Source organism: Chionomys nivalis, chromosome 12 (genome assembly GCF_950005125.1).
Source record: "Chionomys nivalis chromosome 12, mChiNiv1.1, whole genome shotgun sequence".
Lineage (NCBI taxonomy): Eukaryota > Metazoa > Chordata > Mammalia > Rodentia > Cricetidae > Chionomys > Chionomys nivalis.
The window spans coordinates 51,949,815-51,976,174 of NC_080097.1; the positions used below are offsets into that span (position 1 = coordinate 51,949,815).

Genomic DNA, 26,360 nt, shown 5'->3' on the forward strand with positions numbered 1-26,360 from the left:
CCTGTATCAAACCACATGCTTGACTTGAATAATGGGAATAAGTGATTCCCCTTAACAACCTCTTGACAATGCCCATTTCTACTCAAACATGCTCCTGGGTATATGTGGGATTGGGAGACATAGGGTAGCTCTGACCTAAACTGGTTTGAGAATACATGCTCAGGAAGGCAGTTATGTTTTCTGAATAAATTTTTTAAAAAAATCCTCTGTTTGCCATCCTATGCCTAAAAGGAGTGTTCGTTTAATTAAAACCAGATGAACCATGGGAAGGGACATGCACAGAAAAAAAAAAGTTATGAAACCCAAACCTGTCAATTTAAACAGAGAATCACCAGAGCTACACTCCTAGAAGTCAGCTCCTCCTTGTCTTGGATCCCATAAATGGGATTCTCAATAATGTTCAAGGTCCTTGAGTATTTTCTCACTCAGGAGGTTCAATGCCTTGCTTGGCAAATTTCCCTTTGCTCTTAATAAAACTTCTTGCTGCCTTCCTCTCTGTCTCTGTGTCTCCCCGTCTTTCTACCTCTCTGTCTGTCTCTCTGTCTTTATCTTTCTGACTCTGTCTCTCTGTCTCTCTGTCTCTCTATCTCTCTCTGTCTCTCTCTCTCTCTCTCTCTCTCTCTCTGTGTGTGTTTCAATTCTCTAAACAAAGCACCAAGAATCGGGAAACATGGAGTCCAGCCAGTGACTTCCAATAACACCATTACCTTGAAGGTCTGAAACACATAAATCTTACAGAGACACCAGCATTAAGGCAGTTCACAGTACCAGAAATGCTCAGTAAACATGGCTGAACAACTAGCTGAATTACTGTCCAATGCAGCCCGCGTGCTGTACCTCCTCACCCAGCATGCTGGGGGATCTGTGTCGGGATCCTTCCCCACTTGATGCCCCTGGTGGAAGATCACAACTGGTAGAGTTCTGTGGATTACTGAGTAACAAGAGATGACTATGAAAACAGTCCACCCAGTGAGAAATCCAGTTATGGATGATGCGTACTATCTGCTGCATCTGTTTACATGTCCAGAATTGGTCCGAAGAAACCCAGAGCAGAGGGGTGGTTGCCATGGTGAGTGGGAATGCTATGCGGATGCTCATGAGTTTGGGGGTCCTTTGCAGGGTGGTGCACATATTCCAGAGTAAGAGGCTGTCAATAGTTTATGCATTGTTATAAACAGTATAAAAATATATTTATTAAAATGACATGTTTCATAGTGTGAAATAACATCTGGAAAGAAAATAAAACCCTTAACTGCTGTGAAAGCAAAGGCTGCCCCCCAGGCTACCATGTGCAGAATCTCTTGGAGCAAAACTTTCTAACTTAGCTACACTGGCTTTTCTGGGGAGCTCAGTGGTCATTGGTGTTCTTAGATTTTTGTTTGTTTGTTTGTTTTTGTGTTTTGGTGTTGTTTTGTCTTTCTTCTGTTAGCTGTCCTTCAATACCCTTAGTCCACTATCAGAATAGTCGAACACAAGCATCTTTGCTCTCTCATGCACACAAAGCCAGCTACAACAAACCCATCTCATCAGCACATTGGGTCCTCCCCAGTGTCTTCCCCTCCTTCTCACTCTATGCTGGGCCCCAGGACAGCTAGGTCTCCAGTTTTCTTACATGGCCTTTGCATACATCCCTCCCTCCCTCCCTCTCTGTCATTTCTTCCAATTCAATGCAAGTGTCCTTGCTGGGGACGCCTGATGCTTTAGGAGGTGTCACCCAGATCTCTCTCTCTGTCTCTCTCTCTCTCTCTCTCCCTACTGTTTGCTGTTTGGGCTATATTTTCTCCCTAGGTGGGATCTGTCTCTCAGGCACATGCCCATGCGTCAGCAGCTTGGCAGCCCCAGAGGACCTAGGCAGAATTTATCTGGCAAGCCACACTCACTCCCCAGTAAGCCAGAAAAGGGGGCGGGACTTCCCTTGTCCTTGTGCTCTTAGAGACATAGTTAAGGTTTATTTTTAGTGTCATTAAACATGCCTTGGGAAATGAGGTCATGTTTCTGAGTTAGCATTCCTGCCTTTTCTACTTCCAAAGAGGGGCATTATGTATTCCTTGGAGTGCTGTGAAGTCATCTGAAAATAGGATGGTACAGGTTTTACACGAGGCTTCTGACTACGCCATTAATTTTAATGAGAGCTAGGTGTTTGGATGCCAAAAATCCTGAGTGGGTTAGTCAAAGGCAGCTCTGCCAAAGTAACGCTAACCGGTGAGGGTCTTGTGTGCAAACGCACAGCAATCCAGTCATACAAGGGCACTTTGCATGAGAAAGGAGAGCCATGACTCTCCTTTGCGAGGTGACCTATCTTGAGCTGTACTGGCCTGGGAGTGTTAAGCCCACATGCGGTTTTTGAATTTATGATGGATGCTGATTAAACATCCCCTCCTGTGATTTTTATAGGAAACATAGGATCGTAGTGAGCTGGCCGCACAGGAATGGGATGAGCTGGCTATAGCAGGAAAGTGTTCAAATGAGCAATGTATCATAAGAGAGTCTCAACCCAAGGCACCAACATTGAAAAGTCTTTCCATCACCAAACTGAGGAAACTGAGCACAAGGCAGAAAGGAGTGCAGGCCAAGCATCCCTCAGCTACCTACCCTCTAGCTACCCTTTCTCTTGTCCTCTAGAGGTCGCCATGCTGCATGCTCACACTGTTTCCTACTGAACGTGATCAAGGCGGTTGCTGGTTCCATGCTCTCTCTCTCTGTGCCTCTTCCTTCCCCTTCTCTTTGGCTGAATCATTGACCAGCTAATGCTAATTAAAGGCAGGTAAGAGGGTCTTGAGGGCCTTACACCCTTCATCTCAGCTGAGCTGCTTTTCCCAGAGAACCCTGCTCTTTCCCACCCCCACCCTCCCTCCCCAGTTGTGTTGAGTTCAGTAAATAGAACCTCTGCGCATTATACACACTGGCCCTCTGCTGGGTGCTGGGAAATCCAAAGTGGTGGTGATCCCAGCACCACCTCTGCTTGTGACTGAGATACAGACAAATACAATGAACAGAATCACCACACAAAGGCAAGTGCTGATGTCAAGGAGACCGATGTAAATCAGCATCAATTGTTCAATGTGCAGAGGGTGTCTGCCACTATTGGGGCCGTCCTGGGCCCACAGCAGCTATCCTGAAGGTTGTTTTGTATCTGAAATGAAATCTTTTTTGTCTTTTCTTTTCCTTCCTTGTTGTCATTCTTCCTAAGCACACTGGAGAGTCATATCTGTGTGTCATGCTGTGTCATTGGTTCTGATTATGAGTGTTCTCGTCAAGAACAGACTTCAGTCCCTCATTGTCCCTCCTGCTCAGGGTCTAAGTATCCCTTCAGAGTAGCTCTGGCATCCCCTTTGTGTGTGTGTGTGTGTGTGTATGTGTATGTGTGTGTGTGCATGTGTGTATCTGTGTGTGTGTCTATGTGTCTAGGTCCATGTGTGCTCACATGTGCGCAAGCCCATGTGTGCACATATGCATTTACAAACAGAAATAACCTTTTTCTCACTTCTTTGAACCACAGGGCAAGATGGAGTGACTGCCAGCAACACTGGGCATCCGCAGTGGCCATGGCAGTCCCCTTCAATCACTGCATGCATAGAGATCGGGAGATTTTAATTTCTACCACCACATGGAACATGGGGTTCATACTTCGGAAGGCTTTCCACCCACTTGCTTCTGAAATCACACTGTAGAGGTGTTCATTTTTCAGCAGGAGCTGAAGTAAGAAACTGAAAACCGTAAACACCTTATCAAGCTACCGTCCAACAATGTATTCACATCTTACAGAGGATAGAGGAGAAATTCTTAAATTTGGGGTTCAGTTAAGGGAAAGCATGGCAATAATCAGAATAGTTCTCATTTTAATCATTGATCACGTAATACGTTCCAAACCCTCTACATCCACGCTGTCATATTTAATTCCCAGAAAACCCTGCACGGAGGTGGTATCATTACAGTCATAGCTAAGACTCGGCACCCAGTGTGAATGAGAGCTTATCTAAGCTTCCTGGCACACACGAGTGAGAGAAAACATGGATCCTGGGATCATCCAGTCTCTCCTGTGTTGTGCAGCTTTCTACTTAGAAGCAATTGGTTCCATTCCATGTAGGTCGCTGGAGACCACAGCCAACTTTCTCTGGGGACACCAGCATCCTCCGTGCTCTCCTAAGGACTAAGGGCAATTTAAAGTCCCAGGAACACAGCACTGTCAGAGTCCAGCTGGGTGTAGATAGCATGAAGCTCTCACACATGCCATAGAAAGAAAACATGTCTACACAAGATCTGAGTAAACTGTAGAAGGGGAGAGGGGAGGAAGGGGGGGGAGGGGAGAAAAGTGTATAGCTCAATAGAAACAAAATAAAATCAAAAAAAAAAAAAACATGTCTACAGTTTATACCTTACAAGAAATACTTGGGACCAGAAGTGTTTGAGATCTGGGGTTTTTCAGTTTGGGAATGTTTGTGCATATATAATGAATTATTTGGGGATGTGACCTGATTCTAAATGGGAAATTCATTTGTGATTCAGATACATCTTATATACACTGGCTAGAAGTAATTTCCATCAAATATTTCTAGCTTGCTTTCCTCTGACTATGACCTGTAATGTTTCATCCCAGACCCTAAAAAATTATTTTTGAACATTTTACTCAGGATTTTATAACTTTGTGATTAGAGATGATCAACACATACTTAAGGTAGGATAAATGTACAGAGATCACAAAATAGAGCCATTCAGTAAAATAATCTTACAACCATCTGCTTACCTAAAAAGATCTTCCAACTGCCTGTTTCCACTCAGCTGAGCTACCTATCTAAAAATATACTAACCTCTACTTTGCTTTGAAATAGCATATCAGAGAGAATCCCATGAGTCTAAGTTGATTAAATATTCTCTGACCAGAAATCACTAAGAAAAAAAAAGGTTATTTCTAAAAGCAAAAGGAACTGGCTTTGGTCATCTCTTTTTTAAAATTCCTTGTTTATGTTCACAACAGGGATTTTTACTGTTGGTGTAGAAGGTCCTTGCTTTTATGGCTGGGGATCAAGCAGAGGGCCTTATGGTAGACAGATCCCTGATGCTCAGCTACACCCTTGTCCCAATTACAGATTTTTCAAAATAATATACCAACATGCGATTTACACCATTTCTAAGTATCTGGGTTTGTCAAGAAGCAAATCAAGGGTTCCTAGCCAGGTCTTGCAGGCCCATTGCTGCAGTAATTTGGAACAATGAATGGTGGAAACCACACACCCAGAATTACAGACCTGAGGAATAACGGGTCTGGTGAAGGAAGAGCATGTGACACCACCTTGCTCATGCAGCCGAGGGGGCTACACAGTGCATGCATTTGCTGCTGTCTCCGAATAGTTACAGTGATTGGCAGGCATCCACTGGCAAAGACGCCAGTTAGAAATGGGTTGAGGGAGTTTTATTTTTTTATTTTTCTAAGGAAAACTGGAGATGAATCCATAAAAACCAGGATGACTGGATCTTTCACCATCACTGCACTCAACCAGAAGCTCTCATTCCCTCCCCAGTGATTTAGGAACAGTTTTCCTATAAAACCTGTTCACTTGGTCTAAGAGTTACAAACTGTATAGACCTTCGCATGGCTCTATAGAAAGACTAGTGTCTTGTCTTGTTTGTCTAGTAATTGGATTATTTGTATTTGTTTGGGGATTTTTGAGGGAGATATCTTACCCTTGGGTGTTTGTTTGTTTGTTGCTTTGTTTTTTGATTTGGGGGGGAGGTTTCAGAGAGGGAGTCCTCTTCTGTTGCTAAGACTAGCCTGAAACTTACTCTGTACCTCAGGATAACCTGAAACTCACGCTGTAGCCCAGGTTCCCATTAACTCCCAGTAATCCACCTGTGCCTTTGCCTCCCCAGTGCTGAGATTACAGGCATGAGCCACAGCACATGGCTCCCATTTTTCTTATGACCTTGTCATTAAACCAAATGGCACAGAATAAATGAGATTAATTTATATTAAAGAGTCACAGAGAAATCATTTTCCCCACTCCTGCATTACTCGGATTGACTTGTGATTTCTTTTTTTACTTTAAAAATTTTATTTATTATGTATACAATATTCTGTCTACATGACTGCTTGCATGCCAGATATGGGCATCAGATCTCATTACAAGATGGCTGTGAGCCACCATATGGTTGCTGGGAGTTGAACTCAGGACTTCTGGAAGATCAGACTGTGTTCTTAACTGCCGAGTCATCTCTGCAGCCCTGACTTGTGGTTTCTATACAGGATTCCCTCCCCAGGGAGAGTCATCTGATGAATTCACTTAAAATCCCAGTGTTTTGTGTTGGGAAATACACAAATTTTTCATTATTCTCACAGAAAAGTTATCTGTTGATTTTTCAGCAGCAGTGTTCATGGTCGCTGAGTAAGGGTTCTTGCTGCTAAGCTTGAGGATCTGAGTCTGATCCCGAGGAGTCACGCGAAAGGGAAGCACAAACTCCCAGAAGCTGTCCTCTGCTCCCCAACACTATGGTATGCACATGGCCACACATACACACAATTAAAAAGTATGCTTAATAAAGGATTAAACACTTGGGCTGAGACTGGACTCAGTGGGTTGCCAGTACCGACAAGAGTAAAGATTCCAGGACCCTAACTGAAATGGCAGACGTGATTTTGTGAGCTTCCAGACCACACTCAAGGGTTTGCTGTGGCCTTGCCCTGGCTCCACAGAGTCCACAGAGTCCCTTCTCCAGTATGCAGCTGCCCAACAGGAAGTCCCCACACCCCCAAGTGACTGCTATGCAGTTTGAGAACTCACACACAGCAGCGCGTCAAGTCCCGTGTGTTCCAGGGACCTGGCCGTAGAGACCAGGGCTCTGTATGATGTCTAAGACTTGCTTTACATTGCAGAAGTGCAGTCGCAGAGTTTCAGTGGGTGGTGAAGGTGAGGGTGTATCTTGGTAGGAGATCAGCATGTGGGCATCCCTCCATAGGAGATGAGAGTGAGGGTATTCCTCAGTAGGAGGTGAGGGTATGGGTGACCCTCAGAAGGAGGTGAGCATCTGGGTGCCCCTTGGAGCATTTTCCTCTTTTTCTCTAGACATGCCTGCAGTTTTTTCAAAGAGGATAACGTTTTTTTCAAAGAGGTAAAGAGGTACCAAGAACAAGCACAGGGTTCTGTCCTGTCCAGCAAAAAGAGACATGCATCCTGCACAGGGCCTCTCCGCTCTCCTTCACCCAGCTAACCTTCAGAGACAGCAAGGACTCTAGGCATTTTGTTAAACATGGATCATGTCGGGTCTCAGAAAGTGAGTTCATGAATTCATTGCCCAACACCCACCTTGGCGTTCACCATGGCTTGACTTGGACCTTCAAGTCAAAGTGACCGCCCTTCTCCAGGAGCCTTGCTTTGCCTATCACACCCGGGCTTCAAGTACAGACTGAGCACCCTTTATCTGAAGTGTCTGGAGTTGGAACTATTTCTGATTTAGGATATTTTCCTTGTGGAAACATCGGTATCTACACAATGACCTTTGTAGACAGACACACGTTATACTAGTTTGCTTCTGTCAACCCAACACAAACTAAGGTCACCTGGGAGGCAGGAACTTCAAATAAGGAAATGTCTCCATCAGATTGGCCCGTGGGCTTGTCTGTGGGGTATTTTCTTGACTCATGATTGAAATGGGAGGGCCTAGCCTGCTGTGAGTGGTTCCATCCAGGGCAGGGGTCCGGGGTGGTATAAGAAAGTAGGCTGAGCAAGCCACGGGGAGCAAGTCAGTAAGCAACGCTCCTCCATGCTCTCTGCTTCACTTCCTGCCTTCAGTTCCTTCCCTGACTTCCTTCAGTGACAAATTGTGTTACCTGGGAGTCGTAAGATGAAACAAACCCTTTCCCTCCCCAAAGTGGTTTTGCCGCACATTTTATCTTGGCGACAGAAATCTAACTAGGACACAAGCTTCAGCTCAAAGTCCTTTATGCTTCAGATATCTCTCAGACAAACCACCTGACTGTGATTTCGTGTGGGTTTTGCTGTTGTTTGTTTTTTTGTTCTTGGTTTTTAGTACACTTCAGTTTTAACTCTACACATGAGATTGTGTCAATTTTCTGCTGATAGTGGCCTTTCAGATTGCACATGTTGGGACCAGGGATGCTCAACCAGCTCAGCTCCTATGCCTCAAGAGGCTCAAGCGGTAAGATAGCTGCTGCTGTTGGCCTTCAGGAGCCCAAGGATGCTTCCTTGTGGCTCACTTCAACCTTTCCCTAAACCCCGGTTAATCCCACTCTCATTCTGGGGCTGCAGCCTGACTGTCCACTCAACATCCAAGGAATAAGGGGAACCAAGCCGCTGTTACTTCTGCGGTGGTGACAGAATGCCTGGCAGAAGGAGGAGGGATTGTTCTGGTTCACGGTTTCTGTCAGGCAAGGCTGGAGTGTGCAGTAGCTAATCACACCATACCAGACCAGGAAGCAGGAAGCTCACGTGGGAGCCAGTGGCAGATAGGCCTTCGCTGGCTAATCCTCACTTCTAGCTGAATCACACACTCCCAGAGGTTCTGTAACTTCCCCAAACACCACCAGCGGTACGGTCAGGTTTTCAAATTTGAGAGGTACCAGTGGATACTGGGCACCTTACACTGCAACTCACTGTTAGGACAAGGAGCAAGTGCCAGGAGGATGGGTACTAGTTCGCATGGTGTCATGGGTCCAACTCAACAGGTTCATGGGGATAATTGTTCTCACAGTGCGGAAACAGTCCTTGATTCATGGCCACAGCACTACAAATGGTGATTCAAAGCAAGAGTCAAAGCAGCATTCAAAGCAAGCAGGGTCAGCTTGGCTTACACCATCCCATGACACCGTTTCCTCTCACAGAGGTGAAAGGGTACTTACAAGGAGTTTGTTTTTGCACTGTTTGGATGTGGCTGTTTCTAAGGCAAAGAGGAGATATGGGGACAGGGCAAGTCCCACATTCCTCTTTCCTAGGACAAGCAAGCCAGTGGCTCTGAGCCTGGGACAACACAAGGTGAAGCCACAGTGCCCAGGAAATAAGGGACGGAGACGTGGAAAGATAAATGTCACATGTTTGCTCTCACATGCAGAACGTAGATGTAAGAATTATACATATGAAAGCGGAGAGGGGACCAAAGGGATGGGAACAAGAAAAGATGTGGGAGAAGTGGCTACGATAAGCTTTCATGGAAAATGCCACAATGAAACATACTGTTTTCTATAATAAATACATAGTAATAAAATTATGATAAAAATAAATAGTGGGCAGGACTGACTTGGCACAGCACTACCACAAGGGCCCTGAACCCTGCCTACTCCCCCCACCTCAACACACACTCTACAGCAGCTTTGGGCTCAAGGGCTCCACTAGGTCATGGGGATGACTTCTTGTCCAGGACACCAGCTGCAGAAGCATGGTACAGACTCCATGGCCAAGGGACTCAAGTGGAAAGAACATGAGCAAACTTATCCCCGAGCCCTTGTGAATTATCCCTGCCCCAAGCACGCCCAGAAATAGCTGGGAGAAACTGAAGCAGAAGACAGAAGCAAGGGGCTGGGGTCCTGTCACCCAGGAGAAGGTTTTGAGCCAGCGAAACATGCAGGGCACACCAATTGCCCTTACTTGTACTTGTGGGCTTCTGAGACCTAGGAGGTATATAGAATAATCTCTAAACCACTGACCCAGGCTTGACCCCAGCACTGGGCACTGCTACTTGGTCATGGCTTCAAGCCCAAATGACTTCTCTGCCTGTCCTTCATCAGGCATGCTGGCTTGGCATGGTGGCTTGGCCCTCCACTGCCCACCTGCTCCTCCCTGTCTGTACTTGTTTCCAGACACTAGAAGTGCAGATCTGCCTGCCGTCCCAAAGACTGCTCTGCCATCTACAGATTTGTTCTTCCATTTGGGGATCATACAAATGTTTATTTGGTTTTAGCCTCTCGTTCCTGGCACAGAAGCACCTAAAACCCTTGGATCTTGCTGGGTAAGAAGAGTGTGCCTAGTCATCCACAGTGGACTTTGAGTGCAAAGGCAGAGGTGACTCTTTAGTGACCTCAGGATGGAGGTGAGGGGCCAGAAGAACAAATCGTGTCATTCAGTCCCTCTCTCCTCCCCACCCTTAAGAAACTCCAAAGAGAAAACATGGGATGGAGGTTGGATTTGGTCACCAATGGCCAATGCTAAGCCATCTCAATATAATGGACGTTTAATACAAACTCCAAGGCAATGGAACTGAGGGAGCTTGTAATTCTGTGAATGTGTCAAGGTGCCGGGAGGGTGGATGCTCAAAGGGTGCCAGGAAAAATCCATGCCAACACCCCTCACCACACCATACCCTCTGCATTTCTTCCAGCTGGCTGGTCCTGGAAGATATAGGATAGGTAGACTCCTTTATAATAAACTGCAATCTTAGGGAAAGTGCTTTTCTGGGCCCCAAGTTATTTCAGCAGATTAGGAAACCCAGGTTGGGGCAATCTTAGGCATTCTCCAAGTTGCAGTTGGTTGGTGGGTTATTCAGAAGCCTAGGTGGTCTGGGGGTCCCACCCATTGGTAGCTGACATCTCAAGTAGGTGGAGTCTCATGGGACTGCGGCTTTGCGGTCAGGGTTTGTGTTAGCGCTGGGTAGCTAATGTCAAGACTGAAGTGTTGATCACCCAACTGATACTGGAGAATTAGGGGATCCAGTGCTGATGTTCTTCTTAGATATAGTCAACATTCTAATGCAGCCAGGGCTGTGGAGATACACTCTCTTTGGAGAGACTGACAAGTGGGCCAACAGAGCCCATTGGGTGAGTATCTCCAGGATCCAATATGCTGGCCAGAGCCACCACCACTTCCTGTCCTGTTACATCTTGTAATGGGTTCCCCAACTTCCCCCTCTGCCCCTCAATGGACCAGCTACAGAGACACATTGAGAATGGTTCCCTTCTCTTATCACAGAGACCCAGGGCCTGGTTACCGGAACATTCTTCCCCCAACAACTTATGACCAAATCTCTCCTTGCCTTCAGTGCTTGTTCAAATTTCACCTTCTCTGATCACCAACCTGTCCTGACCGTGCTATTTAAACTGGTCTTGGTCCCCCTGTGACTTAGCAGGTGTCCCCTTTCCCATGCTAACCTTTGGTCCTATACATTGTATAGTTTGTTAATTTTTGTTTTGTTTTGCCTTGCGCCCTTGCTTACTCTCTATTGATGTGATAAACGTCATGGCCAGAAACAACTTAAGATGGGAAGAGTTTATCTGTTTTCATGTCCCAATCATAGCCCATCACTGAAGGAAGTCAGGGCAGAAACTCAAGTTGGAGCAAAGGTGGGGACTACGGAGAAATGCTGCTTCGTGGCTTGCTCCCCATGGCTTGCTCAGCCTGCTTTCTTATACAACCTAGGGTGACCTGTCCAGTTATGACACCACCTACAGTGATCTGGGCCCTCCCACATCAATCAATCAATCAATCAATCAATCAATCAAGAAAATTTCCCACAGATATGCCCACAGACCAATCTAATGAAAGCAATTCCTCAATTAAGATTCCCTCTTCCTGGGTGTCTCTAGTTTGTGTCAAGTTGGCATAAATAAATAAATAAACAACCAGCAACCCTGCTAATACGTAATATTCATAAAACGTGGTATCTATTTTATTGCTAAACATAAAATCCATGGCCTTGGTGGTAACAAATCCTTAATCTGTGACAGGTGAATGTATGATTCTGAGAACAGAGCTGGTTTACAAACGTCCCAGCATACTGGGGTCCTGGGATCAACGTAAAGTCTGACTCATGGGGCTGGCCTACAGAAAGACAGAAGAGGAGGCTGGGAAAGCCTCTGTGTGAGTCTGATGAGGTGTTCTTCTTGACCAAACCCAGTAGCTTCTTGGCCAACTACAGACAGACCCCTGTACATCAGGCCCCATCAGTAGGCTGTCTTTGTCCTGGCTAAGGTCAGTCACGGCAGGAATTGTTCAGTTAGCTCAGGGAGAACCCCCTAGTCTCAATACTCATCACTCTGCTTCCTGCCTCAGGAATCCTGCGGAATCCATTTAAGAAGCATCTTTTCATGGTTTTCCATAGACCCTCCCTCTGCCCATTGGCCAAAATGCCACCCATCTGCCCATCGGCTGGAATACTCAGAGCTGGCATTCCACATAAAATCTCCCGCTCCCTATGTAGCCTGTGCTCCACGCTCCTGCCGCTCTCGCTGAAGTTTCCTTCTTGTGTCTGATTTCACAAAGAATGACTTTGAGCACCAACGATGTCCTCCGCTTGGCTCCTCTCAGACGGGTATCTTTCCACTAGCTGTCCCCTTCCTCCTTTCACCACGCCTTAGCCTCCTCTTCAGTTCCTACCGCTTCTCTGCTATTCTCCTACTCTGACACCCACTTCCTCAGCTCTCAGCCCACCCAACGGTCACCTTCCCTCCTCTGCCGGCCCCTCCAATCCCCACAGTCATTTGAATTTGAGACTACTGCCACCAGGTGTTCTCAAAGGACTCGGAGACCCCCAAAGCTAGGTCTCAGGACAAACAGCATCTTGAAAATGCCCTCCATCAGTAACATCAGAAAACCAGTGGCTTCTTTCTGGGAGCACGGCAAACACAATTCACATAAAGATGGGAAGTGAGATGGAGAAGGAGCCAACTGTCTCATATAAACCAGTGACTGTCAACTGTCCTGCTCGCCGCATGTGGATAAAATCTTAGGACAGCAGCTGCGAGCTTTATCTGCACCTGTGTGTTTACATGTGTTAGACATGTATGTTGTATTTACTTCGGTAAGTCATTGCCAAATTAACGTATGAACCCCCTTAACGGGGTGCTGTTAAGAACTGGCTTAGCAACAGTGGAACACATGGGTGAAATTCCCAGCTCCCTAAAAGAAGAGAAGTGAATTCAAAGTTTTCCGGGTTCAAATGATTAAAGTCAATTTTTAATAAACAAGGCCAGTTTGGAATTACTGCTTTAGTAAAAGAGGGTATGCTTTCAGTTGTCTGGATTAAGTTTAACACAAGAATTGTGCTTACTAGTCAATTACTAGTCAATAGTATCATAACAAAGTGTTTGGAATTATTTTTAAGTGGATGGAGCAGCGACAGCCCTGAGGTTAAGAGCCATAGTAACCTTTCAGAGAACCCAAGTTTCATCCCTACCATCCATGTGCTGTGGCTCACAACCAGCAGTAACTCAGGGAACCCAACATCCTCTTCTGACTTCTACACCTGTATTGACATGTGTATGTACAGCCATACATACACAATTAAAAAATAAATAAATCTTTAAAATTAAATTATGAATTTAATGTAGAACAAATGTGTAAGTAAAAGATGAATTGCTGGAAACTGAATACTACTCAGACATCGAGAACAGCAAGGAAACAAGCCAAAACTGATGGAGTTGGTATCTTCGTGGTTTTTGTTTTCCTTTTCTCTCCCTCCCTTCTCTTCCTTAATATTTGTCTAACATACATATGCTGTTTACAGTTAACAGAGTAATAACCTGGGCTGGTAGCAAGGGTTTTTATATTGTAACATAGCTGCTGAAAAGGTTCCAAAATCTATTTGCAATTTACAGCCTCAGAGTTGTGTTAGACAATTTCTAAATAAACACACTGCTGATGACGCACTAATTACTACCTGCAGGGGTACGGGGGTTTGGATGATTTTTATATCATGCAGAGATGCCAGTTATATCTTAGTCTGTTGAGAAATTTGAAACTTCATACTACAAATCAGCAAGTCCACAAAAACCATGAGATAGTATTGGAAGAAAATTAGGTAACTTGCTCTGTAATTTTGGCTAATGCCAGGCAACTCACAATGTATACATCTTATTTTGTTAAAAAAATATTAATAAAGGGTTTCCGGGGAGCTACAAATAGCTCAGTCCATAAAGGGCTTGCCATGCAAACATAAGGACCTGAGTTTGATCTTCAGAAACCATTCAAAAAGTCAGACATGTCAGAGCTCATCTCTAATCCCAGACCTGGATTCCTGGTGCATGATGGGCAACTAGCACAGCCTACTCAGCATGCTCTGGGCTGATAAGACCCTGTCTCAAAAGAAACAAGGTGGACGGCCCCTGAAGAGCAATGCCTGAGGTTCACTTCTAGCCGTCACATGCATGTACACACACATGTATGCACACAAACACACAGGCACATGTGCATGCACACAATACAAGCATTACCAGTTGTTAAAAGTTATAAATAATTGGAGGCTGAAGAGATGGCTCAGCAGTTAAGAGCATGTGGCTGCTTTTCCAGAGGACCTGAGTTCAGTTCCCAGCAGCCCTGTTGGACAGCCCGCAACTGCCTCCAACTCCAGCTCTCCGGGGACCTGATGCCTCTGGCTGCAAAGGGCACCTGCACTCCTATGCACATACCCCACCCCTCACACAATTAAAAATAATGAAAAACTTAAAAGTTATAACTAATATATAAATGGAGCAATTACAATAATAATAGCAAATATAAACAACTTTGTATGCTAAAAGGTTTTCCTTTAGAGATAAAAAAAGTGACTTTTCTTTCTGAAGGAAAATGACTGGGTTTTCAGAATGAACAACAGAAAAATACGGACCAAAAACCTGAAGGGGGGGGGGGTAAACAGTTGCAGAAGCTTTGTAGAAAATAACACAAAATAAATTTATGTATCAAGTCCTCACAAGATGAGATCAATGTATCAAAGTTTAAAAAAAAACATCTGGTTTTTATTCTTTTGAGTTATGGTTTTTTGCTTGTTTATTTTGCTTTGTTTTTGATTAAGGGTCTTCTCGTAATAAAAAAATTACAAAGAGATGTGGGGTTTTGGGAGGGTTGCTTGGTTTATTTTGTTGTTTGAGTTTTGTTGTTTGTTTGTTTTGAGGTACAATCTCACTATGTAGACCAGGCTGTCTTGTAGATCCTCCTGTCTCTGCCTCCTTAGAGCTGGGATTAAAGGCGTGAGCCACCACATCCAGTGGGAAATGCCTTTATTCTTTGGATGATTCATCTACACTTTTAAAAGAAGGAAGATTTTTTTTTAAGTGTTTTGTTTTTTTAATTTATGTACGTGTGAGTGCCTGAATGGGTTTATGCGCACCACACATATACAGGAGTCCTCACAGGACCGAAGAGGGTTTTGGACCCCTTAGAACTGAAATTACAGGCAGCTGTAAGCCACCATGTCAGTGGTGGGAACGAAACCTTTGTAAAAACATCTGGTGCTTTTGACGTTGAGCCATCTCCAGCCTCTGAAGGGAGTTTGTTTGTTTTCCACGTATAAATGTGACCTCCTTCTGAATCTTTGTTGCTTTGGTTCCATATACAGATAAGAATTTCATCACAGCAACCTAATATCCTACTTAGTCAAATGTTCAAACACATTTTTTTTTTTGCCTTCCCCAAATTAGATTACTAAATAAATCTAGACCTCAAACTGACCTTGAGATTTTTTTTGGGGGGGGGGCGAGGCAAAGCAACCTCTCTAAATGTGTTCTTTTGTCTTATGAAATGAGTGTTCATTTCTATAAGCCTAATAAAGGTTAATTTGCTATGTTAAATTGAGTACAACACATTATCAAATCTTCTAAGAACTCCAGGATTTCTCTAATCTAGACTACATTCATATGAGGAAGTAATACTAATTAGTTCTACCACAGGCCTAAAAAATGTCCTTTCTGCGACACATCCCGGCATCATGAGATTTCTCACAGGTCTGGTCATTTATTGTAAATGTTAGGTGCTGCAGAAACAACTTGTTCTGTTACATAATCTCTGCTCTTTAACCACGGCAGCCCAGGCCCTTGTTGCTCACTCAGAGTCACTCATGTGCTTCGATTATTCCTGGAAAACCACACTCAGCCCCTCCGCCTTCTCCTGCTTCCCCATGCTCTGCTCCAGGCAATGACCATGGCTGGCACTGGTGTCCGTTCAGTCTCCAGAGACGTTTGAACAGGAAGTCCACTGGATCTGTGGCGCCCTGACTTCATCCCCTGAAGAAGCATCTAGAAATTTCAGCTGCCACCCTCCGTACTCAAAAACTAGATTTATAATTTATCCCAAAGGTCTTTGTCTTTCTTTTAATTTTCCTAGAAATTCCCTCACTAAATGCCTGACTTCTTGAACCAGGGAGCCTCAAGAGATGTTTTCCATGGTCCTTAGTGAACATGAGGGTGGGATGAGGGATAGACTTGGAGATGAGGGTTAGACCTGGAGATGAGGAATAGACTTGGAGATGAGGGATAGACTTGGAGATGAGGGAGTAGACTTGGTAATGAGGGGTAGACTTGGAGATGAGGAATAGACTTGGAGATGAGGGATAGATCTGGAGATGAGGGACAGACTTGGAGATGAGGGATAGACTTGGAGATGAGGGATAGACTTGGAGATGAGGGATAGACTTGGAGATGAGGGATAGATCTGGAGATTAGGGACAGACTTGGAGATGAGGGATAGACTAGGAGCAGGATAGCTCACCTTTCTTTGAATAAGAATTCCAAATTCCTGTCCATCTCTTCCTCTATTCAACTGGTCCTGTCCCTAGCCTATCTGACCCATCTGCAGCAAGCATCCCGCTAACTCCACATAGAATCTACTTTTGGTGTCTAGTCACCTTTACCACAACCATGTGACCATCTGTCAGTCGCAGTGTAACTAGAATCCTCCTTCCTCTGAGGTCACTTGGTCATTTTTCCTACTGCCTCTGTTGGCATTCACTCCCATCAGCTCAAGTCTGAACACCAGAAGAGACATGTGGGATCTGCAGCCAGGAAGCTGAATGAAGCTGTCAGTGGATGCACAATTGTGTATGCAGACATGTACGTATGTGCTCACACACATGTGCGTGTTGCTGCTCACTGATGTTTTAGTGGTTAGTAAAGTGAGAATTCTACAGTACCTACAGCCTATATAATGTCCTTCTCTGAAAAAATACACTCAGATTTAATTCATATTTCCTTTTAGATATAGATGGAATTTATCATCCATGGGTGATTGCAAAGCAACCTACATTATTGGGCTTCCTCCTGATGATTGACAACATGCAGTTAGCGTCGGGACCAGTGAGTGTTCTATATTAATTACTGCAGGTGAGATTTCTTAGCACAAATCAGCCAACTGTTAAGTTAGGCGAAAGCAATTCACTTTTCATTTGTAAAAAGCATCTACTTCCAAAATTCCGGGGACAGGGTACCACTATGGAAGAACTTGAGAAAACGTCTAAAAATCTACAGACTACTGCAAAGAGTGATGAAAGTTACGCATGCGCCTCTCGTGTCTAACAACAGCATCACTAATTAGTTTCAGGTGATTTCGCTTGGTCCTAGCAAATGCAGAGGATGAGGACTGTGCCAGCTGGTTGATGGCACCCACATGCATTCATACATTTCGAAAGCAAGCAAGTGTGATGGCTCAAGAAAATAATCCCAGCCCTAAGGGAGGGGGACACGTTCAAGACCAGTCGTTTTTTTTTTTTTTTTTTTGGTTTTTTCGAGACAGGGTTTCTCTGTGGTTTTGGAGCCTGTCCTGGAACTAGCTCTTGTAGACCAGGCTGGTCTCGAACTCACAAAGATCCGCCTGCCTCTGCCTCCCGAGTGCTGGGATTAAAGGCGTGCGCCACCACCGCCCGGCAAAATCTTTTTTATTTATTTATTTATTTTTTGGTTTTTCGAGACAGGGTTTCTCTGTGGTTTTGGAGCCTGTCCTGGAACTAGCTCTTGTAAACCAGGCTGGTCTCGAACTCACAGAGATCCGCCTGCCTCTGCCTCCCGAGTGCTGGGATTAAAGGCGTGCGCCACCACTGCCCGGCTCAAGACCAGTCTTGAACGCAGATCAAGATTCAGTTCCTAAAGACTCCTGAAGACACTAGGCAACAGCTGCTCCGAGAAAGCGACGGTGTTCCTATTAACCTGCAGTTTTCAGGAGCTACCAGAGAAACACTGTTGCTGTTGTTTAATTCCTTCAGCAGTTCAAGTCTGGCAAAATAAAATTTGAAGTCTTTTCATCTGTGGATATCAGATTGAAATGGAAAATCGTCTTTCTTGTTTTATGGTACTAAAAATTCAACTTTTGAGCATGTTACTTTAATACGTCATTCAAGTAAGAGTAGCACTCTGATATGGCCACCTTTAATCCCAATACTCAGGGGACAGAGGCAGGTGGATCTCTGAGTTCAAGGCCAGCCTGGTCTACAGAGCAAGTTTCAGGACACCCAGGACTATTCCACAGAGAAACCCTGCCTCGAAACACACACACACAAAAGGAAACATAACAAAAAGAGTAGCACTCTGTTTCATGCTTAGAGAAAAAGCATGCTTATATATATATATTTGTACATACACATACATATGTATAATCATTGAAGAAGAAGCTACTAACAGGAGGAGGGGGCATGGGTTTGAGGGAGGGTAGCTGGAAGGGGCTGGAAGGAGAAAGGGGAGATGGAAAGTGATGTGATTCTATTTCAATTTAAAGCATTCGAAAAGAAAAAGAGGACAAATAAATTTCAAAATGAATAAATAAATGCAAAATTTTGTATAGGTCCTTAAGCTTAAAGATCAGGCAGATACTCATAAAATAGAAACCAGGAAGACCGCAAGACAAAGGTTCCTTCTACCCTCTAACCAAGGCTGATGACCTGAATTTGATTCCTAAAACTCACACGGGGGGAAAAAAAGACGACGGACTTCTAAAGCTAGTCCCTTGACCTCCAAACCCACGAGGGTGCATACACATAAACGAATAAATTATCACTTAAAACACTAACTATTTACCTCGTCTCCTGGGTCTCCATGATCCCTATTTCTGGAGCAGTTGTCCTTGAAAACCACAGATGTTTCCCGACTCCTTCTGCTTAAGGCTGGCGAGTGTTTCCTTTCAGAGTACACTCTGAGCGAAGCTCTTCCTGGCTGGTGAAAAGCCCGTTTCCCCCGGCATCTGTCATCATCTGACGTCAGAAAACATTGTGTTTTGTGCCTGTGTTCTGTATGCTACTCTGGTCCAATAAGGTCGCCTTCTAACAGCAAACCTGTATTCGCTTGCTGGGAGTTTCCGACTTTCCTCGGAGGCGCGCTCTGAGGTTCTTCTGTACGGAAGGCGCAGGGTGAAGATGCTGTAGAGGTGCTGGGTAGGGCAGTGCCCACCCTCATCTCAGGAGATAGGGAACGCTGGCTGCTGTGAACGCTTCTCCCAGCTCAGGAGCTACCGGCATCTTGGCTTTACTTCAAGGACCCTGAGAGAAAAAGTAAAACCAAGGTAAAGGAAAGAATAAGGAGGATATGAAATGTGTGCACTGAGGACACAGTCCGCACAGAAGATGGCCAGGTCCTTAGCGTCAGTGACCTATTAAATATAAAGTATCATTGTGCTGCACCTCTGCCAACCAGCATGACATTCCCCCGTCCCCAGCCTCCCAACAAGACACACACCAACAAACACAGGCATTACTAGATATGGAGGCCTCTAAAATAATAACCATATCTATTTATCAACCTAGCTCGTGTGTTCAGTTTCCCTGATTTCTTCCTACTGTGAATCCTACTTCTCAAAACCTTCTTTGAGGAGAAACACTCTTAAAATCCAAACCTAGCACTAAACACAGACAAGATCTCATCATGTTTGAAAGACAGATAGTATTCGAGAGATGGTTCAGTGAGGAACGTGCTGCTGACCAAGTATGAAGATACTGAGTTTGGATACCCAGAACCTATGAAGAGAAGCATGGACAGGTGGGAACCTGCATGCGGTATAGTATACAGTATATGGTATATGGTATAGTATATGGTTTGTAGTAATAGTATAGTATAGAGTATATAGCATACACACAGGCACACCACACGCACAGCCCAGAAACACTTGTCTTAGAAATAGAAAATGTGCCTGTTGCAAAGGCTGAAGACTACTAATCTTTAAAATGGTCTTGCCTTTTAAGAAATAAAATGGAGAAATGGGAAACTTTGGCAATGAGGATAAGTTGGGATGCAGGAGACCAAATTTTCTATTTATACAAACGTCACAGTTATAAAAATACTTTGCAGTTTCAAAGTTTTCTTAGACATGTAAGAGCTGTTTGAAGGGAGGTCGGATTGATACTATGTTAAGGAAATTTGGAAAATACGTAATTTTGTTTAAACACATTCCAGGAGGAAGGCGAAGGGCTGAAGCCATAAGAAATCAGCTCCTGGGTCGTCCTTTGTGCAACCCAGCATCCTCATTCATTTACCTATTTACTTATATTGGCTCGAACCCAGGGCCTCAGGCATGCTCGGCAGGCACGCTCCACGAAGCTACATCCCAACCCGCCAGCCTTTTCACTAGATAAAATGTCCGCAGCGGTAATTGCAGAGAGTCATCGTTGATTTTCGGATGACCAATAAAATCTAGGAAAACTCAAAATATAATGTAGTTCCATCCCTGAAAACAATTTCTCAGCAATTTTCTGTAACTATTTTTTTTTACAGGGCATTTTGATTGGCATCCATCAAAGCCAATGAGTGCAAGTTTCAAAAGCTAGCAGAGAAACATTTTTTTCCCTTAAATAAAAATGTTTTTTGCTCCTTAAGTTTTTATTTTAAATGCAACCATAAAATAGAGCAGATGTAAGGCCGCTAGAGTCCGGAGCTGACTTACTCCCTCTGCAGCACACACCGAGGTTTCATTCCTGATGCAAAGCCCATAGAAGGAGACTTAGCCCAGCTGTGAGTTCAGAGGGGCCCTGGGGAGCTGACATGGTAAATATCAAGAGTGGTGTGCCCACGATTGGATGCTAAAGCTTTTATCAAAAGAGGAAAGAACAGAGGAGACTCATGCGCTCCTTGTGTCCTGCTACATGATGGTCTGAGCAGCCTTGGGACTGTACCAGCAAGAAGCAACAAGGTCACACTAAATGGGCCACTTGACCTTCGACCCGATCTGTAATGTTTGATCGACCTCTTTTCTTCATAATCTACCCAGTCCATAGTGTTGTGTTGGTAGCAACAGGAAATAAACGAAAGCGCTCTCAGCTCTCATAAATAGATTCTGCATAGCAAAACTCCATCTCTATATGCGGAGATGCAGGGCCATGTGCCACAAACAGAGAGCTCCTGAAACGAACTAAAACGAATGCACGAGGAACTGTACATTCCGACTGGATGCGCGTGCCCTCCAAAGACGCTCCTCACCGGGATTCTGCATTAAAAACGGAGCAGTGCATGCATCGGGGGAGCTATAATCTTCAGTGATCTCATTCAGAAGGAAGGATGGCTGAAGACTGGGTTAAGTTTTAATTTCAAGAGCTGAGGAATAAAGTCGTGGGATTAACCCCAAAGGAAAGATGATTGAAGAGGAAAGGATGATTAATGAAAGGGGAGCAGAGGTGCTCTGGAAAACAGCACCCGTTGGTTCCAGAAAGACACTACTGAAGCTGGCAAACTCCATGAGAACCCATTACAAGAAAGCGGGAAGTTGGAGCAGATGCTGAGTGTGAAAACTGGGCTGGTGCCCCAGAGGTCCATCGAGAAGACCAGTTCCCTGGGAGCACCAAAGCATTTAGAGGGCCTCTGCTTCTCCCCGCCCCCTCAGAGTCATTTGGAAAAGAACAAACCATCATACAACCTTCTGGAGCCTTCTCACCACTTTCAAATTCTGCAATTTCTTTGTGCCTGACTTTCTACATCTGGATAACAAGGCCATGCACCACCCACGAACAGTGTCTCCATAGAAACCAAGTGGACTGCATCTAAAAGCGCCTAACAGAGTGACGGTAGTTTGTGCCAAGTCTAGATGCCCCTGTCTTTGCTCATGCGCATTACATTACATGCACCTATGGAATGGCCTGAGATGGCTTCTGTCCCCCAATTCACACACTTCCTTCAGGCCAAAGCAATGGGTGCCCTGCATGGGCTGTGAGGGAATGAGGCTGGACACTTCGGGCCAGCTGCTCAATCAATCATTCACTTGGCTCTGAAACCTGGAGCCTCTCTCCGTGATTGGCATTAGCATCATGTCTATGACATGACCTCTTTGCCTCCTCAGCAAAAATATCCTGCTTTGGCAACCTGAGCTTCCCAAGCAAGATTTGGCACTGTGTGGTTTCACCTGGGGAGGAGGAAGAAAGACGTGCCAACTTCACTCTCTAACTGATGCAGAAGTATCTGAGAATTACATGGTTTGAAATAAACAGCCATGAGTCCCGGGGTAAGGCACGGTCTCTCAACGACTGGCCAGGATCCCTTAATCCAGAGCTGTGCTTCTGTGGAGGTGAGCACCGAGCAGAGTGGAGAAAACAAGCAGATCTAGGCTGCAGCCAATGCACTAAAGCAGCAAGGTCAGAGCGGACCTCTTAGGAGCTAGGACACAGACGCCTGGCTATTACCGAGGAAATGAGAAAAAAGGCCTTCCCATGCGATTGGCACAAAAACATAGCTAGAGCCACCTTAGGGCTTCATCCTGTATAGGGTTTCTGTTAGCTTGCAGAGCCTTTCGAACAGACTTGAAACACTGGAGCCAAGCAAAGCGAAGGCTGCGTAGAAAGGACGTGGGTGGGACGCAGGAGCTGTCTTCTTCTGAGGCCCTTCATGGTGCCACGGGACTTCTGGGTAGCCACAGCTCTCTGCAGCTATCAGAATAGCCTCAGTAATAGCCATTTAAGCCATTTATTGAAAACAGGCATAGCTCTGCACCCGGCCCTCTCCTGAGAGCAGGGTATCCATTCATCTGTAGATGACAACTAAAAATCCACACTGCCAAACAAAGTCACAAGCAGTAAACCCCCAGGCATGGCAAGAACTTACCCTTGAATGCCTTCAACACAGAAACAAAAAGTCAAATGCAGACAGACTTCTAGGCCTCGGCCTCTAGTGATTTACCAAGAGTGACTGTCCCGTCCTCTCAGAACACAGTGAAGCATGAGTCAGCAAAGAATGCACAGGCTGGAACCAGAACCTTTACCAAATGGAAAAGTCGGATGAATTCACCCTACAAATCAATAGACCAAGATCTCGTACAGTGGGCACTGCCTGTGTCACTAATGCCAGTACTGTGGGCTGTACGCTGTAGAAAAGGTCATGGCCACCACGACCAACTTCGGCCTCATAGACCTCTGCCATCAATGCAGAAATAAATGCATTTCCATACCACCACAATGAGACACTAAAGATGGAGGGTTCTCAGTGTGTACACATGCACCTAGGGATTTCCCTGGAACAAGGCCAGCTGTGAAAATACCCTACATCAGGTTAAATGAGAAAAACATGTAGGTTTTCCCTGGCGTTCTGAAGCCCTATGTGTGAGCCAGGCAAGCTTTTCTCGTTTCCTTTGCTGCCAATCCCTCAAAGCTGTCTGATTCCCCCTAAGTTTCCCATTGCAAGGTCTGGATCACAGAGGCAGGAGGCATTCGATAGTGTGAGCAATTCAGACACTTGGTGTACAAATTGCAGCGGTGTGCATAAACTCTCGTGTCCAGGTCACAAGAACAAACACCTGGTTTTATCTCTTGAATCAAGTTCAAGTTGATCCTGTGTCATCACGTTTCAGTCAGCCAGTAGAGCCGACTGGGGTAGGCAGGGATTTGCGGGTCCTTGCACTGGCAAAAAAAAAAAAAAAAAAAAAAAAAAAAAAGGCCATCTACACACACAGACAAAATTTTCCATAAACACAGAGCAGAAGCAAACTGTATGTCATATGGATAATATCTCGGTAAAGCTGCTAAGAATAACATTAAAATAAATACGGTTAAAATCTACCAAATTTGACAAGAGTTGATGAATATCATGTACTTTTGGAAGACATAAGGAGCTCATTTATCTTTAAGAAGTCGCTTTTCTGAGCAACTCCACAAAGAGTCTTGGGCTTTTTATTTATTTTTTTGATGGGTTTCTGAAGAATATAGCAATGAGTCGAACAAATATGCTCTTCATCCTTAAGCAATTACTCTGCACAAACATTTAACAAAAACACTGATAGATAAAAATAAGAGGAGGTTTTGACAGGAAGCTGACATAGACTGGATAAAACTTACAGGTCGAGCTTCAAAATCTAACAAATTCAGATCTTTAAGGGCAAAGCCACTATTGTTTAATCCAACAGTTAGATTTCTGCTTCTGCAGTATTGTAAAATTTAGAAAATAAGAATTATAAAGCTATATGTGCCCAGTTACATCTCCACTTCAGGTAGTCAATATTTACTGTGCGTACGTCTTATCCAATATTAACTTTGTTTTACTGGGGAATTTTAATGGTTAAGTGTATCATCACATTAAACAAGGGGAAATGTTAAATCTACTGTTGTGTAGAACTGTACACAAATTCCAGACACGGTTAAGATCCGCATGCACGCTCCTTCCTAGCGCTCAGTAGTTACGAAATAAAGATGCTTATGAAATTTAAACCACCACTCGTAAGGTGACTGACTTGCTTTAAGCTTTTATCTTTTTGGAGAAAGTGAAAGGCTATGTAGCCTGCAGAATCCTTCCTTTCTGGCTTAGGCAACAGATACACAATACAACTGGAAAAAGAATTTTTAAACAAATGTCTGTCTGGATGCTCCATTACTGTAAGGGACTAAAGATGGGTCCACCCAAAACCAGCAATCACTGTAATCTTTCTGGCTTCCTGTCACCCTAAATTCTAAGTGCAGTAGGAAAAACACCACACCAAGAACCAGAACTTGGGGTTTGGGGTCTGAGAACTTGGCGATCTTCAGCAAGAAAAGCTGTCCTGAGTCAATCTCTCCCTTTTCAAATAAGAACATGCTTCTATTCCCTTGATCTTGCATTTTGTAACCTACAGAATGGGTCTATTAAATAATTTTAATTCCTGATTTTGACCCCACAAGTGAAAAAAAATTTTTTAATTATTTCTGAGACAGTGAGGAGAGTCCTTAGGGTCATATACTTAGAACTCTCATGAAAGTTAAACCTCTTATTTTAGTGATGAGGATAAATGGTTTTCTGATCAGCACATAGAGAAGTCAAAAGAGCCAACACCATACTTTCTGGTCCCCAATCCTGAACTTCTTCCAGTTTCTGTGTTCCATCTCTTGGGCAAGGAGGGTACAACATCTCCCTCCTAGACATTGAAATTCAGCACATGGTAAGTATAGAGTTTAAGGACAAACAGAAAGAGAAAAGAGAAAGACAAAGCATAAATTAAAAATAGTCTCAGGATTGGCAATGCCTTTCAAGCGTGAATGGCCTCCTGGACTGTCCAAGATCAGAATAACCACGGGACTGATTCTGACTTCCAATTTGGCACATTCGACCACATTTAACTTTCCTGACTTGGGTTCCTAGTGGCCAGGGCCCATACAGTCACGGCTATTGCCATCATCTTGTGTTTAGGGAGAGGTATGCAAGAGGAATCAGCCTCCTCCTCCTGTGGTGGTGAGGAAATTTCAGCATTGCTTTCATAGTTCAAAGATGTAGAAATGGCTTGGTAGAGCAGTGCATAGCGCTAAACCCAAAGCAAGGGCTGATTAAGATGCACTCAGCCAAAAGTTCATTTCTAAATTCAGTTTTTGAGGGAGAACTAATATACAAAGCTATTTGGCTTTATTTCATTGATGGGTAGGTGGATGGATGGGTGGATGGATGGACGGATTAGGAATGAGTCAAATACTAACTAGTCACACTCTGCCTGGTTTAAGCTGGCTATCTTCACAAAACATTTGGTGTCTCAATACCATCATGTGACCATCATGACCATCAATGTCTTGGACAGAGGGGAAACTGAGACATAGAGTGTAAGTGACTTTTGTGGGGAGGGTTTATGGCGTGAAGATCCAGTTGAACTGACATTTGAAGCCGGAGCTGCTGAGGGCCAGTCCAGCAGAAAGCAAAGGATTCCTCCTGTAAGCTGGCATTATTCTCCAAAGAATAGGAAACATCAGAGCAGCTTTCAAGGGTTCTTAAAGCTGAGGACACAGGAGGGACAGTGAAGGATGGAATGGGTTAGCTTGGTTCCTCTGAAAGGGACACAGAAGGATGTGAGGATCACGGGGGGGGGAGGGGGGGGACTTGGGCAGCCGAAAGTCAAGAGAGGTAAAGAAAGGATAAAGAAGAATAGGAGCGGCACAGAATGGGTTTAAGCGTCAAGACAAAGGAAAGAAAGCTGGCTGGTCATCAGTGAGCCTCAGGAGACAGAGAATCCTCGCACCGCCCTAATAGATATGTGACTGCCGGTGGGGGCTTTAAAACTTTGTCCTATGACAAATAAATGAGGCTGGGGGTGACTAACCTGGGTGGTGCAGAAATAAAGAGTTCCCATCAGTCCCAGTTTGTGATAGCTTACGCCTGCAGAACACCTGGAATCAGTCCCCACCCTGTCTTTGGCTGAAATGGAAAGACTTTTTGCTATTTTCAGAGACACAGGGAGGAAGGTTAAAGCCAACATTACCAGCATATGAGACCTGAACACTCTTCATTGAGATACTGACCTTGTTTT

The 26,360-nt window shown here is 44.6% G+C and overlaps 1 protein-coding gene across 2 annotated transcripts in view; it reads right to left on the minus strand.

Annotated features, from left to right (window-relative positions):
- Positions 1 to 26,360, minus strand: part of Sacs (sacsin molecular chaperone) — an 80,445-nt gene that overhangs the window by 53,446 nt on the left and 639 nt on the right. For both annotated transcript variants that reach the window (XM_057786591.1, XM_057786597.1), the window contains exon 2: positions 18,713 to 19,170. In XM_057786591.1, coding sequence (XP_057642574.1) covers positions 18,713 to 18,732 — 20 coding nt within the window. In that variant the 5' untranslated portion in view covers positions 18,733 to 19,170. The remainder of the gene's footprint in view (positions 1 to 18,712; positions 19,171 to 26,360) is intronic.